Genomic DNA, 14,543 nt, shown 5'->3' on the forward strand with positions numbered 1-14,543 from the left:
CTTACTGTAAAGCCCAGGCTCTCCCCTGTGCCATGGTGTCTCCTTTATGCCAGTTATTGAACGCAGCCTTGGGCATGCAGAGCCTCTCCAAATTGACACTGGTTCATTAATCAAGAGTGCTTTTTGGATGACTTTCATTCATTCAATAAACATATATCGGGTCACTACTCTCCTTGCTACTATTCCAGGAACTAGAGTTAGGTACAGCAGTGAACAAGATAGGATCCAGTCCTCGTGGAGCTGACATTTTAGTAGAGAAAGACATATGATAAGTAAACATACATAAATATTGTCATTTCAGAAAGTAATAAAAAAGTAGTGTAGTTTAATCTGGGTTGTTATCTAATGCTTTATTGGAATCAGGATGATTACCTTTGTGTCCCTTCCCTAGTCTACCAGTACTAAAGATAACCAAAAATGGAATGAGGTTGGTTTTCACTAGGAACAGGTCTCCAGCTAGGCTTAATTCTCAAGCTGATAGAGTTTGTAGTTACAGTATAGACAGTGAAACCTGTGAGAGCTGGAACTCCACAGTACTGTCTTGTTTTTCTGGGTCTCAGAAGTCTTTTCTGCCTTATACAGGGTGCAGTCCTACCACTTTTCCATTGCTCTCTATTAGTGGAAAATATTCGAGTTTTCCTTCTCTGACAGATTATCAACTTACAAAGGTTCTGGCTTTCGTAGGTTTTACTGTAATTGATTTCAATAGGGCATCTGGTAATTTCATATTATCATTTTGGTCAGGATGGAGAAATGGAGGTTGTGATGCCAATTTTACTTTTTATTTATCACCTTGTTTCCAAAAAGCATTTGAAGCAACCGGATAATAGCCTTCCCTGATGTGCTGTGGGCCCGGTTAGATTTCTCACCCTCACCCATTTGATATCGTATTATAAGTTAGTTATGTGCCTGCCTGTCCTAGCCTGAGCTCTCCGAGGACAGGATTCTGGCTTATCTATCTTTGAATCCCTGATAAAAATTGGGCTGAGCATGTTCATGGCTGACCAAACAGTAGCGCTCAAACAGTGTTAGGGAGCACTGAGTGATGGAGAGAGATCTCTAATCTGAAAGTGGGTCTAGAGAGTAAAGAGGAGGATTTTCTTTCTATGCCTTGGAATGCGGGTTCTCACCGGGCTTGGAGCACTTCAGAATTGCCTATAAAGCTTTAAAAAAAAAAATGCAGATGCCCTAGCCCTTCCCCAGAATCTCATGGGGTGAACCCAGAGCAGGTGTCTCTTTTTTTAAGCTCCACAACTGAGTCAGGCTCCACAGGTGATTCTGATGTGCCACCTGGTTAAGAAGCACTGTCTTGGAGGTATAGTAACTTCTGGCCTAGTGGTAATGGTAGGTGTTGCTGGCTTTGTGTTAATTTCCTGCCCTGACGGCAGGAATTCTAGTCCAGACTCTAAGTTGCAGGAAATGGAGACTGATGTATGCTCAAGTGATGTAAGGATATAGCGTAATAGGATCAGATGGGGTGTAAGGATAGGAAATGAGGACAGCCTGGCCTCATGAGAACTAGGAAACAGGAACAGTTGTTTCTAGAATCTAGTCCTCTATTCGTTCACTCAGGAACTTGATTTTACCAAATTCCCCAAGGTAGGACTGATCCTGGAGACTGAAGCCTGGGGCCAAAAGGGCAGCCTACTACGTAAGTGAGGCACTGGTGAGAGTCCCAGCACAGTGGTGGGTAGGATTTAGGGGCAAAACTTGAGCAAGAGTTGTTGGTGCCACTTCCCTGCCCCTTATAACATTGTTCTTTGAGTGCTTCTTGCCCAGACCTCCCAAACTTTGTCATCTCGGTTTGCCACACTTCAGTGAAAATGTATGCTTAGAGGTAATCAGATTTTGGAGAATCAGTTCATTCTTCCTTAATTCACAAAAGACTGGCTGCTAAGCCAGAACATACATTTAAATTGATTCCCAGTGAGGAATATTTTTTTTCATTAAGACATTACCTTCATACTATTACAGAACTCTGAGGAGCAGTTTTGCTCAGGTAGGCTTTTGAAAAAGGTAAGGACGTAAGAGGACAAACCATAAGAGAGTTGGATGGATTAAGGGTTCTGCCATGGGACCTGTGGTAAAGCTTCCACCTGCCTCACGGTACAATGTATGTTTCTAGGGACTAGAATTTTTACTAGCTCCAGAGTCTGCCTGCCTCATGGAGCTGAATAAATGGATAAGCTTTCTCTAACAGCTCTTTGTTCTGGACTCCCTGTCTCTACTTACACTATTCATGACAGTTATCTCCTTTCATCATTTCACCGATACTGTCTAACCTCGTTACAATTGAAATTGATTACATTTTCAGTTGGCTGGTTTTGCTAGCCTACGGAAAAGCACTTTATCAGAAAGCTAGCTCCCAGCAAATGACACTGTGGGTTATTTGGCAGAAGTTTTCCTCCAGAGAGCCAACTTCAACTTTTGAGTCGTACCTTCTGTTTGGCCACAGAATGGCACTTGCTGACCTGGACCTCTCTGCATTTGGGGAATTTGTCATTTGAACTGGTAGAGCTTTCTTCTGACTGCACCCACTACCTTGGGGGCAAGGAGGGATATGTCTCCTTAATCTCTCATTCCCAAGCAGTGGATTGCAGCCTGGTTGTCGTGGTCCCTTGCCCATTCCTTGGAGCCAGTTGACCAGATTGAATAGCTCTATCCAGCTGTCACTGGGCTGGCCACTGGCCCTTCATCTCAGTAGACCTGAAATCATGGAAAATGCCATCTTGCGGTAGATGTGGACTTGCAGTCGGTAGGACCTAAGGTTGAAACAGTCTACCACTTAATCCTTGTGAAACCCTAGACAAGTCATTTAACCTCGTCCCCAAGCCTATTTCCTCATCTGTAAAAATCGGCATAAAAACACCTACCTCCAAGTGATGTCCGAAAGCATACATTGAGTAGCCAGCAAAAAGCTGGCACTCAGTACATCTTAGTCCCATCCTATTTTCTACTAATAACATTCCTAGTCTTGGAAAGGCTGATCTTAGCCCTGACCCCACTTGGTGGCAGTAGAGGGCAATGAAAAGCAAATCCTGAGCCATTTTTGCAGATTGAGCACTGAAAAGAGCCAAGAGCCTTGCAGCAGAGGTTGCAAACACCATGGGAAGATAGGAAAAAGTACACGGTTCCTTTAATAGACCTTGCTCTTACACCACTCCTTTCTGACAGGGAAGGTGGACTAAAATATTGCTACTGACAGTCTCCCTTACTCCTGCCCACAGCTACAGTTGGGTGGCCTCTGAGCAAACTGATCCCATCTGATTTGGGTGAAGAACACTAGGTCAACCAAAATGAGCAACTTCTGGTCTAGGATTCAGTACAGGCCAAGTAAACTAACATCTCACCAGGCTCTTAAAGACTTAAATTACTGGTCTTCCTGGGATTACTGTGTAGATCAAATGAAAAACTAACTTGGAAAGTATTTTAGGTTTTAGAATAAGGACCTTGATTTGGTTGAATTAATGTCCTTTATCTGGGCTCCACCTGGTCACAAGGTGGAGTAGTGGAGGTTGGCAGTTCGAATCCGCCAGGTGCTCCTTGGAAACTCAACGGGGCAGTTCTACTGTGTCCTATAGGGTCACTATAAGTCGGAATCAACTCGATGGCAGTGGGTTTTTTTTTTTTTTAATCTGGGCTCCAGTACTTTGTGTATACTGTGGCAAGGGTGGCAAGTTTCTAGTGCTCTTTTGGCCAGTTTCCTCTTCTGTAAACTGGGGGTACCAGCCCCTTCAGAGGTGTTTGTCAAGATTAATGTATGTAATGTCCCTCACTCAATGACTGGCACGGGGGAGTTTAATAAGAGCTTAATAGATGATGTCACTTGCTCCTATTAGATGGCATCTATATTCTTTCTCTTGCCTTACAGGATTTCTGATGTTCTGATGATCTTTCCAAAGGCCTCAGGGTAAAAAGACAAATGTGACTAATGCCCCTTCCCTATTAGATACATAATGTAATTAACTGGTTTTTTTCTACTGCAAGTTATTTTGAGATTAGAATTTTTTAAGGATATTAGTTTACTAGCAAGGTTAAAATTTTCTGGGCCAAAAAGTTGTAAATCAAGTTTAAAAATGACTGACAGAAAAGGACTGGTTAAAAAAAAAAAGATCCGGAAAAAAGCCTTTATATTACCCTAAAGTTTTTTTTTTTTTAAAGAGGTCATGATGGAGTTTCAAGATTTGACTTTCCAGTCAAGGGGTACTCAGTAACCAGCACTACCCAGAAAGCTAGAGAAGCAACATGAATGAAGAGCTCAGCCCAAAGACCCCTTACAACCTAGCCTTCCAGCCTAAGGTGAAAACCTAGCAGGAAACATGATTCTTGGGGCAGGTTGTGTAAAGTTGTAACAGGGCCTGTTGTCTGAAAGCTCTTAATCGGCCACATAATGAATGCCTACTTGGGTAATGAAGAGACATTTCAAGTTGGATTCTAAGCTTCCCTGAGACACGAGATATGACGACACATCACACAGGAAAATATTGCACATCACTCCTTTATTATACTGATCTGGAAAAAAGATTTAGTACAGTTACGCTCAAACTGAGCATAGGGCCCAAGTGGCAGGGCCAAGCAACTGGAACATGATTCAGAAATCAGACACAGTAAAAAGACACATTTGGACATGATTGACAGGCATTTCACTGCCACAAAACAGTAAGGCAGGGGCAGGATTCTAAAATACACAGCAGGATGAACTCGTAACTACCCCTTAGAAGTCAAGGAGCCTATCCCACAGGGTGTGAGGAATGACTTATTTTCTGATGATCACATGTGGTACTATTATTTCAACTGCCACTAGAAACCCCAGAGGGTTTTTGTCTTATAGTTTTCTTTTTGTAAAAAAAAATGCAACACATACACCTTCAGGGTTGATCCCAACTTCAGCAGCCAGCTCCTCTGGGGTCAGGGAGGAAATAGATTTTTTTTAAATCACCATGTGGGTTACATTCATCTTCCACTGGAATGACTAGAGTGCCTCAGACAGCAGCCTGACTACAGAAGAGTACAGGAAGACTGGGTGCTGGCAACAGGAATAGGCTCTCTTGCTTCCCCTTATTGGTCATACCTAGCGTGGCTCCTCCCTATCCCCTACTCAAGCAGGTCCTTAGTAAACACTAGCAAAAACCCCAGAGTCGCTGACTCCCTAGGATGAGAGGAGTCTTCCCTAGGCCCTGGACTGAGGACCATACTCCAGAGGTGCCATTCTGACTAGTCTGTATGAAAGGAGAGGGTGCAGGAGACAAAATGGCTGAAATGGGAGCCACTGGTCCCCCATCTGCAGCTACAACTTAAGATGCCTACAGGTGCGGTCAGTGTGACATGTGCAGGGAGCAGTGCAGAGGAATGGGATGGGCGGGGAGGGCATTCCTTGAGATAGCAGTCTGCCCCCTTGCCTTCACTTCTTGGCCTTGCCCTGGGCAGCCACAGCTTCCATGGCTTTACGCACGGTCTCTTCGTCCCCCAGGAACTGCATGGCCTTGATGGGCTTCAAGTTCTTGTCCAATTCATAGACAATGGGAATACCAGTAGGCAGATTCAGCTCCATGATAGCCTCTTCAGAGAGACCTGAAAATACCCACCACCAAGATCAGCCGAGCAAGGCAAGAATCCACGTCACCTCTCCAGGTTTACTGCTTATCCCCAGGTGACAAAGGACTTTCATAGGAATGAAAACAACACGCCCTTTCACCCAGGTTCTGATCTTTGTACTAGCAGATTTATCACCCAAGGAATGAAACAAAGAATGACTTATTTCACAGCCACTGAACTAAAGAGCAAGAAAAACATATGAAAGGGTATACAAAATTCTAACATGGGCCACCAACAAACTACAGAAAGTTGTGTACCAGGTATCTCTACCAAGGTGGAACCTGGAAACCCACAGCGAAGCAGGACTAAACACATTTAAAATGTCCTATGTAGTCCCACCCAGCCTGCCAGAAATCATCTCAGATTGGCTTCTAGGCCCTCAGGGGTGAAACAGTTTAAGATGCAAATTGAGATTCAAGGGGGAAGTTGTAAAAAAGTTGTGACTCGGAGGATTTTATTAGCAGTTTCAATTGGCAATCTTAGTCTAGGGCTGGGCAGCTCAAACTTTAATGTGCATCCCAGTCACCTGGGGGATAGATGCCAATTCTGAATCCAGAGGCCTGGGGTGGGACCTGAGGCTCTGCATGTATAATGAGCTGGGGCAGGGGGCGCTGTTCCTGCTCTGCAGATCACAGATTTGAGAAGCAAAGGTAAAGGGTTTTCATAGTAGGAGTCGCTAAGGCTATCAGTATGGTCCAGCCCCTTCCTGAAGGTCTTTGTATTATGTAAGTCCCTGATAAGTGGCAGCTGTTTTATCCCTCAAGAGCCACTCTGGAAAATGTACGTACCCTCCAAATGTTTGACGATGCCCCGAAGGCTGTTGCCATGGGCTGCAATCAGTACCCGTTTCCCCTCCTTGATCTGAGGAACTATCTCTTCATTCCAAAAGGGCAGGGCTCTGGCAATAGTGTCCTTCAGGCTCTCACAGGAGGGCAGCTGGTCTTCAGTGAGGTCTGCATACCTGCGATCCTAAACAACCAAAATAGTCAGGCTCACCAAGTATTAGCAGTTGCACCTGTGGAATGGGTTCAGCCTGTATCAATTCTGCCCACTCATGCCCTGAGGGCTTAAAGTGAGGATGAAGGTCTCTCACCAGGAGGGCTTGGAAAAGGGGATAATTATCATCTTACCCATGCCTCTCCCATTACCCACTACTGGGAAGATTAACAGTTGAAAGATAGCTTAGAAAAGCAAATGTTATGAAACAAGGCTCCTCCCAATTCACTTTAACTTAGGGTTGGCTTAGGAAGGCTCTAAGGCTATGAATAAGTTTATGAAATACTGCAAAGGAGATATAAATTCTTGGATAAGCAACATAAACTATAAAATTTTAACAAATGAAGATCATTCCTTGGGAAAAGGGAGGACTACAATGAACTATTTTACAAATTATCGCTCAGTGGGACTAGGCAGACACTTTTAATAAAACAAATTTTTTTTAAAAAGTGAGGTACAGATTCTAATCCCCTGATCCTGGGAGGAGTGAACCAGAGCGTGGCTTGTCCATACCTTACTGATGTTGCTGTAGAAGGGGTGGTCAGGCTCCATCGGTGGTGGCGGGACATCATAGGAGCGCCTCCAGATCTTTACCTGGGCCTCGCCATGCTTGGCAGCCGTTTCTGCTTTATTGAGGCCCGTCAGACCCCCATAGTGCCGCTCATTGAGGCGCCAAGTCCTCACTACTGGCAGCCACATCTGGTCAATGGCATCCAGCACTGTCCAGAGGGTCCGGATTGCTCTCTTCTGCACTGAGGTGAAGCAGATGTCAAACTCATAGCCAGCATCTGAAAATGATAAATTCAAAGTGATAAGCTCGACTCGACGGCCCTGGGGTTTTTGGGTTAAGCTAACCAGGCCTACTCTGACCCAGAATTTTCTTACAAATAAATCTCCTATACAGGTAGTCCAAATGAAAATTATTTGGCCAAATATTTTATTTTCTATAATACAATATTCTGCCTTTGGGAAAGACAGAATTTACTGACTTTATGTTATAGTTGAAGATATATCTCCCAGTGGCTTCCCGACAGTTCATCTAACCCAGGCCTAAATGTACTGTCAACTAGCAAACCTGAGATCTGTGCCCCTTATCCTGATCCCTAGAATGCTGTGCTTAAGCAAATTTTAAGAATTTATTTCTGCTTGAATTCTTTCAAGTAAGTAAGGATCCTAAAAATTTAGAATCTCTTAATAAACAATAATAGCTAACATTTTTAGAGGGCTTACCATCTGTCATGCACTGGACTAAGTACATTATATGTATTATTTTATTTAGTCCTAATAATCATAACATGTTACAATCCTTAAAGCCCATTTTACTAGATGAAGAAAATATTCAAGGTCACAGTTATTACATAAGAAATCAAAACCCAAGCTGTATGACTCTTACCCACCCACCTTCTCTACCTATCCTCATTTTCTAACCCCCAAGGATTGTGCTGTTTGTATTTTGGTTAGAATTGGCATTTCTGATAATTACTAATACCTTCAACCCTCTCTGACCTCTGGTCTGTGAGAGCTCTTAGAGGATGTTGATTTAACTCCACTTCAGTTTGTTGAATGAAATTATATTTCCACTATGGGTTGTATATATCACCTCACAGACTCTTAATCCCATGGTTCCTCTCAGCTATGGTCAAAGTATTTTGAGGGTACTATTTCCTAGATGAGTCGGAATTGACTCGACGGCAGTGGGTTTGGTTTTTTTTTTTTATTTCCTAGTACCCTCAAAAGTACACCATCCACCACCATCAAGTCAATTCTGACTCATAGCAACCTCACAGGGTTTCCAAGGCTGTAAATCTCTATGGAAGCAGACTGCCATATCTTTCTCCCTCGGAGCCACTAGTGGTTTCAAACTGCTAACCTTTCAGTTAGCAGTCGAAGGCTTTAACCACTGCACCATCAGGGTTCCTTAAGAGTACAACTACCTTATAAACAATATCACCCATAAGTAATGTGCTCCCTTAACTAAGTAACTCCATGAGACCAAATGGTCAACATTTACCCAAAAGCAAAGATGAGAAGGCAAGGAGAGGAATGGAAGCTGGATCAATGGAAACAGAACAAACAGAATGGAAATAATGAGAATGCTGACACACTGTGAAAATTGTAACCAATGTCACAGAACAATTTGTATAAAAATTGTTAAATGGAAACCTAATTTGCTGTGTAAGCTTTCACCTAAAACACAGTAAAATATTATTTAAAAAAAAAAAGAGTTCACCTACCTTAGGTCAACTATTAAACAAATTTAAAAGAAACCACTCATTAAAGACAGAACCAATGTGCACTGGTTTATAAATGAATCTCTCCTCCATACATAGCATTGAGAGGCAGAGGTGGAAATCAATAGTCACGTTGGCCCAACCCATAGGTTACAACAATTAACCACTTTATTTCATGCTTCAATGAAAGACTATTCTCCTTCCCACTAAAAGGCCTTTTTTAACAGGGAGATGGGCCTTTCCTTATGTAGTGGGCCAGGAAAACACTCCTGTTTTCCTCCATGAGGCTATCAGGCCCTCTTCAAAAGTCAGCACAAACTTTCCTGGTATTGCCTCTTACTGAGGCTAGCAACAGTAATTAATAGAATGTGAAGTGAAATTTCCTGCTACTCATTCAACTGAAAACGAAGCCAATAAGAACTATACCAGTCAGTCACCACGGGCTCCCATCCCCACTCACAAGGGAACGGTATCATCACTGAGCCTCAGGACAAGGCCTTGTCAGACTCTACTTCCGTCTCCTGCCAAACCGTAAGGGGAGGAATGGCTCCCCAACAAACAGCTGAGTCACTGGAATGTGAATATCCACAGTGCAAGCCTCAGTTCCTAGGCTGAAAAGCGACCGCTGTTTCATTGCAATTATTCCCACTTGCAGCGGAGCGCCTCACTTTGGATAAGCAGATAGGTCCCCGAGGAGAAAAGCAGTTTCCCCTTAGGACTCTTCAACAAAACTCTGAAAGATGAGTAGCATAAAGCCTCTTCTTTAACTTGTCCATTAAAAAAAAAGTACAGCCTAGGGACAAGAGTGGACAGTGTGGTGTGGACTCCATCCTCCCGCAGACCATCCTCCCTTTCTCAGCAGTAAGGCTGCATGTGGAAACTCAGTCTAACTGGCTTCCTCCTGAAATCACATTCAAGATTTTACAAACCCTACTACCACCAAAAACACTAATGAATTTAATATATTTTGGCCTTTCATATTTGGTTATTAGGTTTATAATGGTCTTCATCATTCAGAGTTTTTCCTTTTATTTTTTAATGTAAACTATGAGGCCTATAATAGATGTTAAAAATTTAAATCAGCTTTTACCTTATTTAAAAAATAATGCTGCCAACATTTACTTAAAAACTGAAATAGGGCCTGTTATTTTACAGACAGATTACAAGTTTAACCATTTGATAAGCTTTAGAGGACAGCTGCAATTTGCTTTGTCCTGGGCTAGTCATGATCAAACCAAGCAGACTCATACAGCTCTTCCTACCAGATCGCTAAAGAAAATGGCCTCCTTTACCAGCATGCTCCCCTTTCCCTGCCTCCTAAAGAGCATGTGGTCACACCAGCTCATCCCTCACACCAGACCATCCCAGTGCATTCACACGCCCCCACAGCAAGATGACATCTCCCAGACTTTCCAAAGCTTTGCTTCATTTCAAAAGGATCTGCAGTTGTGAAGGCAAGAAGCTGGGGAGAGTAACATGGAGCCAAATCCCTGTTCCACATGGCATCAGGCCTCAACGGCCCTTTTAAATGGCTGCTGCTTCATCTAGAGGTTGCAAGGGAGCAGGGCTGAATCTGGCTAATCACCTCCTCAGCCCAGAGATTCTTTGAATCGCTGAACAGCAGGGAAAGCGTCCAAAATCACAGAGGGCTGTCTGCCGCGGGGCAAGCCCGGATAGGCAAGCCTTTATCTCCCTGCTACTTTGCCCAGCGCCCTTGGCCAACAGCCTACCAGTTCCTCACACCTACCTGGTACTCAATTCCAGACTTGGGCCAAGAGCACTGCACTAGGAATAAGAAGATAGAACCTTGGACAAGCCATCTTTCCAACTCTCTTTACTATAAAGCGGCCAAAAAGGAGATGGATAAAGTCTGTCTATGGATTGTGGAAAGGATCAATTCAAATCAATCATTCATTCATTCAATTATATTTGTGGGATGCTGTTGAACGAGAAAGCCCACCAGGCGCACGCGGTTCTCTCGCTATCTGGCAGCAGGTCACTCCCCAGGGCTGAATCACTCCTCCAGCTGCCGCTTCGCCAGGATCCGCGGCCGCCCCTTGGTGAAGCATCCCCCCCAGGAGCCCAGGGCCTCACTGCCTGCCTCTGGCCCTGAAGGGCCCATAACCGCCAGTCCCCGAGAGATGAAACACTTAGACTAGAATGAAGAACTTCGCAGGAGGTGTCCTGGAGAGAGCGACGGGCTGCGGGGTGGCCGCCCTGGGTCCCCATCCTGGCGCTACCTCTCACACTCCGCTGGGTGACCTTGAACAAGTCGACTCCCCACACCAGGCAAAATACCACCAGGCAAAATAAAGCGCCGGGGAGATGATGCCCCAAGTCTCGCCCCTCTCTTGGAGAAGCGCGAAAGCAAGCAGCGCGGCCCTGGCCGAGCGCAGGACGCCGGGGCCCTGCAAGCCCTGAGATAGGGCCTTCGCTGCCCCCTCGGCCCGGCCTGCTCCGTACCTCGCAGCGCCTGCCCGCCGCGCTTTGCCTCCTCTTGCCCCGCCGGGCTCAGGTCGGCGTCGTACCAGCCGCTGAAGCGGTTCTCCAGATTCCATGTGCTCTCGCCGTGTCGGATCAGCACCAGCTGATAGGCGGCCATGGCTGTCGGCTGGGGCTGCGGTACTGACTGGGATTCACCGAGATTCCGGAGTCGCGGCCCGCCCCCCGGTCGGTCGCGCCTGCGCACTCGCACCCCACGGTCTGCTCCCGCGCACCTTGTCGTCCAAATCTTTCCGCTCGCTCCAGACCGCCCGCCGCCCTCCTGGTGTGCGCATGCGCCCCACCCCAGCGCCGCCGCGGCCGAGAGGAGGAGGCGAGCGCAAGGACGCCAGGGCGCATGCGCCTCCGAAGCTGGCACCTTTTGCGCCACGGCGGTCACGAAGCGCACGTAAGCACGCGAGGGGCGACGGGACTTTCGGGCGGTCCCCTTGGCGCGCGTCGGGGCCGGGTTGTGCGAGAGCCATCCTGTCTTCCTATCGTCATTCGTAAGCCCTTCTTTGTGATAATATGACCCTTATAATTTTGAATTGCTCTTTAGCTCCGCCAGGTCACTTTCCTACCCGTAGGCGCAGTTTAATTCACACAACTGTGACTCTTCATGCTTCCGTTTTATTTGCTTAGGCAGGTCGCGTAACCTGTCTCAGGCTCATCTGTAAGAAGGGCATGATAATACTTACCTGGTACCCACCTATTTGCCAAGTGTTGATTTTGCTATCTTATTTGAGTAGAGGAAACGCTGGCGGCATAGTGGTTTAGTGCTACGGCTGCTAACCAAAGGGTCAGCGGTTCAAATCCGCCAGGCGCTCCTTGGAAGCTCCATTGGGCAGTTGTACTCTGTCCTATAGGGTCGCTTTGAGTAGGAATGGACTCGACGGCACTGGGTTGGGTTAATCCCACTTCATTAACATCATAAAGGTATGATTTACAACACAGGAAAATCACAGCAGATGACAAAATGGTAGACAATCACACAATACTGGAAATCATGGCCTAGCCAAATTGATATACATTTTGGGGGGACACAATTCAATCCATAACGGGGTACCAGTTAAAAAAAAAAAAAAAAAAAGAGCTGCCTTCAGGGCAACTCTGACTTGTGGTGAGCCCATGTAAGTCAGAATAAAAGTATCCTGCATAGTTTTCAGTGGCTGAGGTTTTGGAAGTAGATTGCCAGGCCTGTCTTCTGAGGTGCCTTAGGTGGACTCAAACCTCTAACTTTTTGGTTAGGATTTCAGTGCATTAGCCATTTACACCATCCTGGAGAGAGGTACTGTGGCCAAATAAGTTTCCCTTCTTACAGGAATTTGGGGGGTGGGTATCTGTGCTCAGTAGCCTTCTTAGCAGTCACCGCATGGGCCAGGGACACTCATCAATAAAGTAAAATCAGAACTGGGCTTCCATCCAGCCTCACACCCTGGACTCAGGACGGACACCCTCCTCTGCTAGCTCAGTGCTTTAATCCCCAGCCTCACAGAGTCCCAGGACTGCAACAGCTTTCAAACAACCAGCTCCTTGGTTAAGCTATTACAAAAACCCAAACCAAAACAACCCAGATAATAATAATCAGACACCACAGCCTTATTACTTTCCATTGTCCCGTAAGACAATGAAGACCTCTCTCAGCCTGCCTTGCCCATTTATTTTTTCCGGAGAAGAATAACTTCCTTTAGGAGTACTGAACATTCGGTAAAGAACCCAATTTAGAATCAGAGGCAGGCAAACCAAGTTTCCTATTGCATGGCAGGAGGGGTGACTGGCGCTCAGCCCCCAGGACTCACTGTCAAGACACCACATGGCTCTACACACCATCTTGCAAACTCATCCACCCGATGTTCAGCTTTCCCGATCTCCATCGGTGCCTGAGGAGGAGATGATGCATGCCTCAGAGAAGGGGTGAGTCCAGATGAGCTTAGCTACAGCCCCAGGACTCTGCTTCTAGGAAAGGAAGCTGTTCTCACAGAGGGATAAAACTCACACTCCAGGCCTCTAAATTCAGTTTCCATCTGAAAATAAACAGCTGGGACTGGAGTTGCTAGCAAGAAGAGAGAGAAGAGGGTTCTGCTGCAGGTTTGTGGCTTCTCTAACCTCTCCCCTGACAACACGCTTTCTTCTCTGCCCTCAAAACCCAGCTTCAGACTCAGGTGCCCAACGCAGCTTTAGTACAAGCCCTTCTCTCTGGATTCACAGGAGCTTCGTTGGTCTCAAGAGAAGCGACCAGGCGTGCACCAGAACCACTGCCTCTAGGCCCTGAGTGTGAAAGCTATGATGATAAAATGCCCAGAGCGGGGCAATGGGAAGCCTTTCTGACCCTTCTACTTTCATTTGCATGAAACTGTTTCCCAGTCTGTATGGTCTTCAGGTTAAATTCTAGGTACGGAACGGGGCAGACACTGTGTTATTTGGGATTCATTTGTATTAGGTTTGGTGACTGGGAGACTAGTAATGTGTTAGTCCAGGTCTCTGAGAAGAAGTAGCTGTTACGGACTGAATTGTGCTCTCCTAAAAAGGTTTTTTTTTAAAAAGGTGTGTTGGAATCCTAACCCCTGGTGGCTGTGAATGTGAACGCACTTGGAAATAGAGCCTTTGCAAATGTAATTAATTAACATGAGGTCATATTGGAGTAGGATAGACCCAAATCCAGAGTCCCTAGATGGTGCAAGTGGTTAACGCACTTGGCTGCTAACCAAAAGTTTGGATGTTTGAGTCCACCCAGAGGGGCCTCAGAAGAAAGGCCTGGTGATTACTTCTGAAAAATCAGCCATTGAAAGCCCTGTGGAGCACAGTTCTCCTCTGACACACCTCAGTCACTATAAGTTGGGGTCGACTCGATGGCAACTGGTTCACCTTAGCAACAGAACCCACATTTTGGTGGTGAGGGGGGGAATGGGGGCTACAGTATACCCAAATGAGTAATTTCTTTTATAAGGCTCAGCACAAAGCTGGTTCCTAAGATGCAGAGTTTAAAGATGTCCCAAATGTCCAACTTCTCCAAACTGCTGGATACCACTTCATCATTTCTAACATCAATCCCTCCAACCCCCTTCAGTACTTTCCCACCCGTCCTGTAATTTGCTGCAAAGTCTCACAGACCTCATGAACCATAACAAAGAAATGGCTCACGTGGATGTGGAAGCTGGTAAATACCAAATCCGTGGGTCAGGCATAGACTCCTCCTGACTCACGTGGCCACAGGAGCTGACAAACCCAAATCCCCAGGCC

The 14,543-nt window shown here is 45.8% G+C and overlaps 1 protein-coding gene across 1 annotated transcript; it reads right to left on the reverse strand.

Moving 5' to 3' along the window:
- Positions 1 to 4,482: 4,482 nt before the first annotated feature.
- PGAM1 (phosphoglycerate mutase 1) lies at positions 4,483 to 11,480 on the reverse strand. The gene is made up of 4 exons (XM_003409208.4): positions 11,286 to 11,480; positions 7,105 to 7,379; positions 6,384 to 6,564; positions 4,483 to 5,571 (listed from the first exon to the last, which is right to left on the reverse strand). The coding sequence occupies exons 1-4, from the start codon at positions 11,422 to 11,424 to the stop codon at positions 5,402 to 5,404; spliced, it is 765 nt and encodes a 254-aa protein (XP_003409256.1). The 5' UTR covers positions 11,425 to 11,480; the 3' UTR covers positions 4,483 to 5,401.
- Between the last annotated feature and the right edge of the window lie 3,063 nt (positions 11,481 to 14,543).

Source organism: Loxodonta africana, chromosome 16 (assembly GCF_030014295.1).
Source record: "Loxodonta africana isolate mLoxAfr1 chromosome 16, mLoxAfr1.hap2, whole genome shotgun sequence".
Taxonomy (NCBI): Eukaryota; Metazoa; Chordata; class Mammalia; order Proboscidea; family Elephantidae; genus Loxodonta; species Loxodonta africana.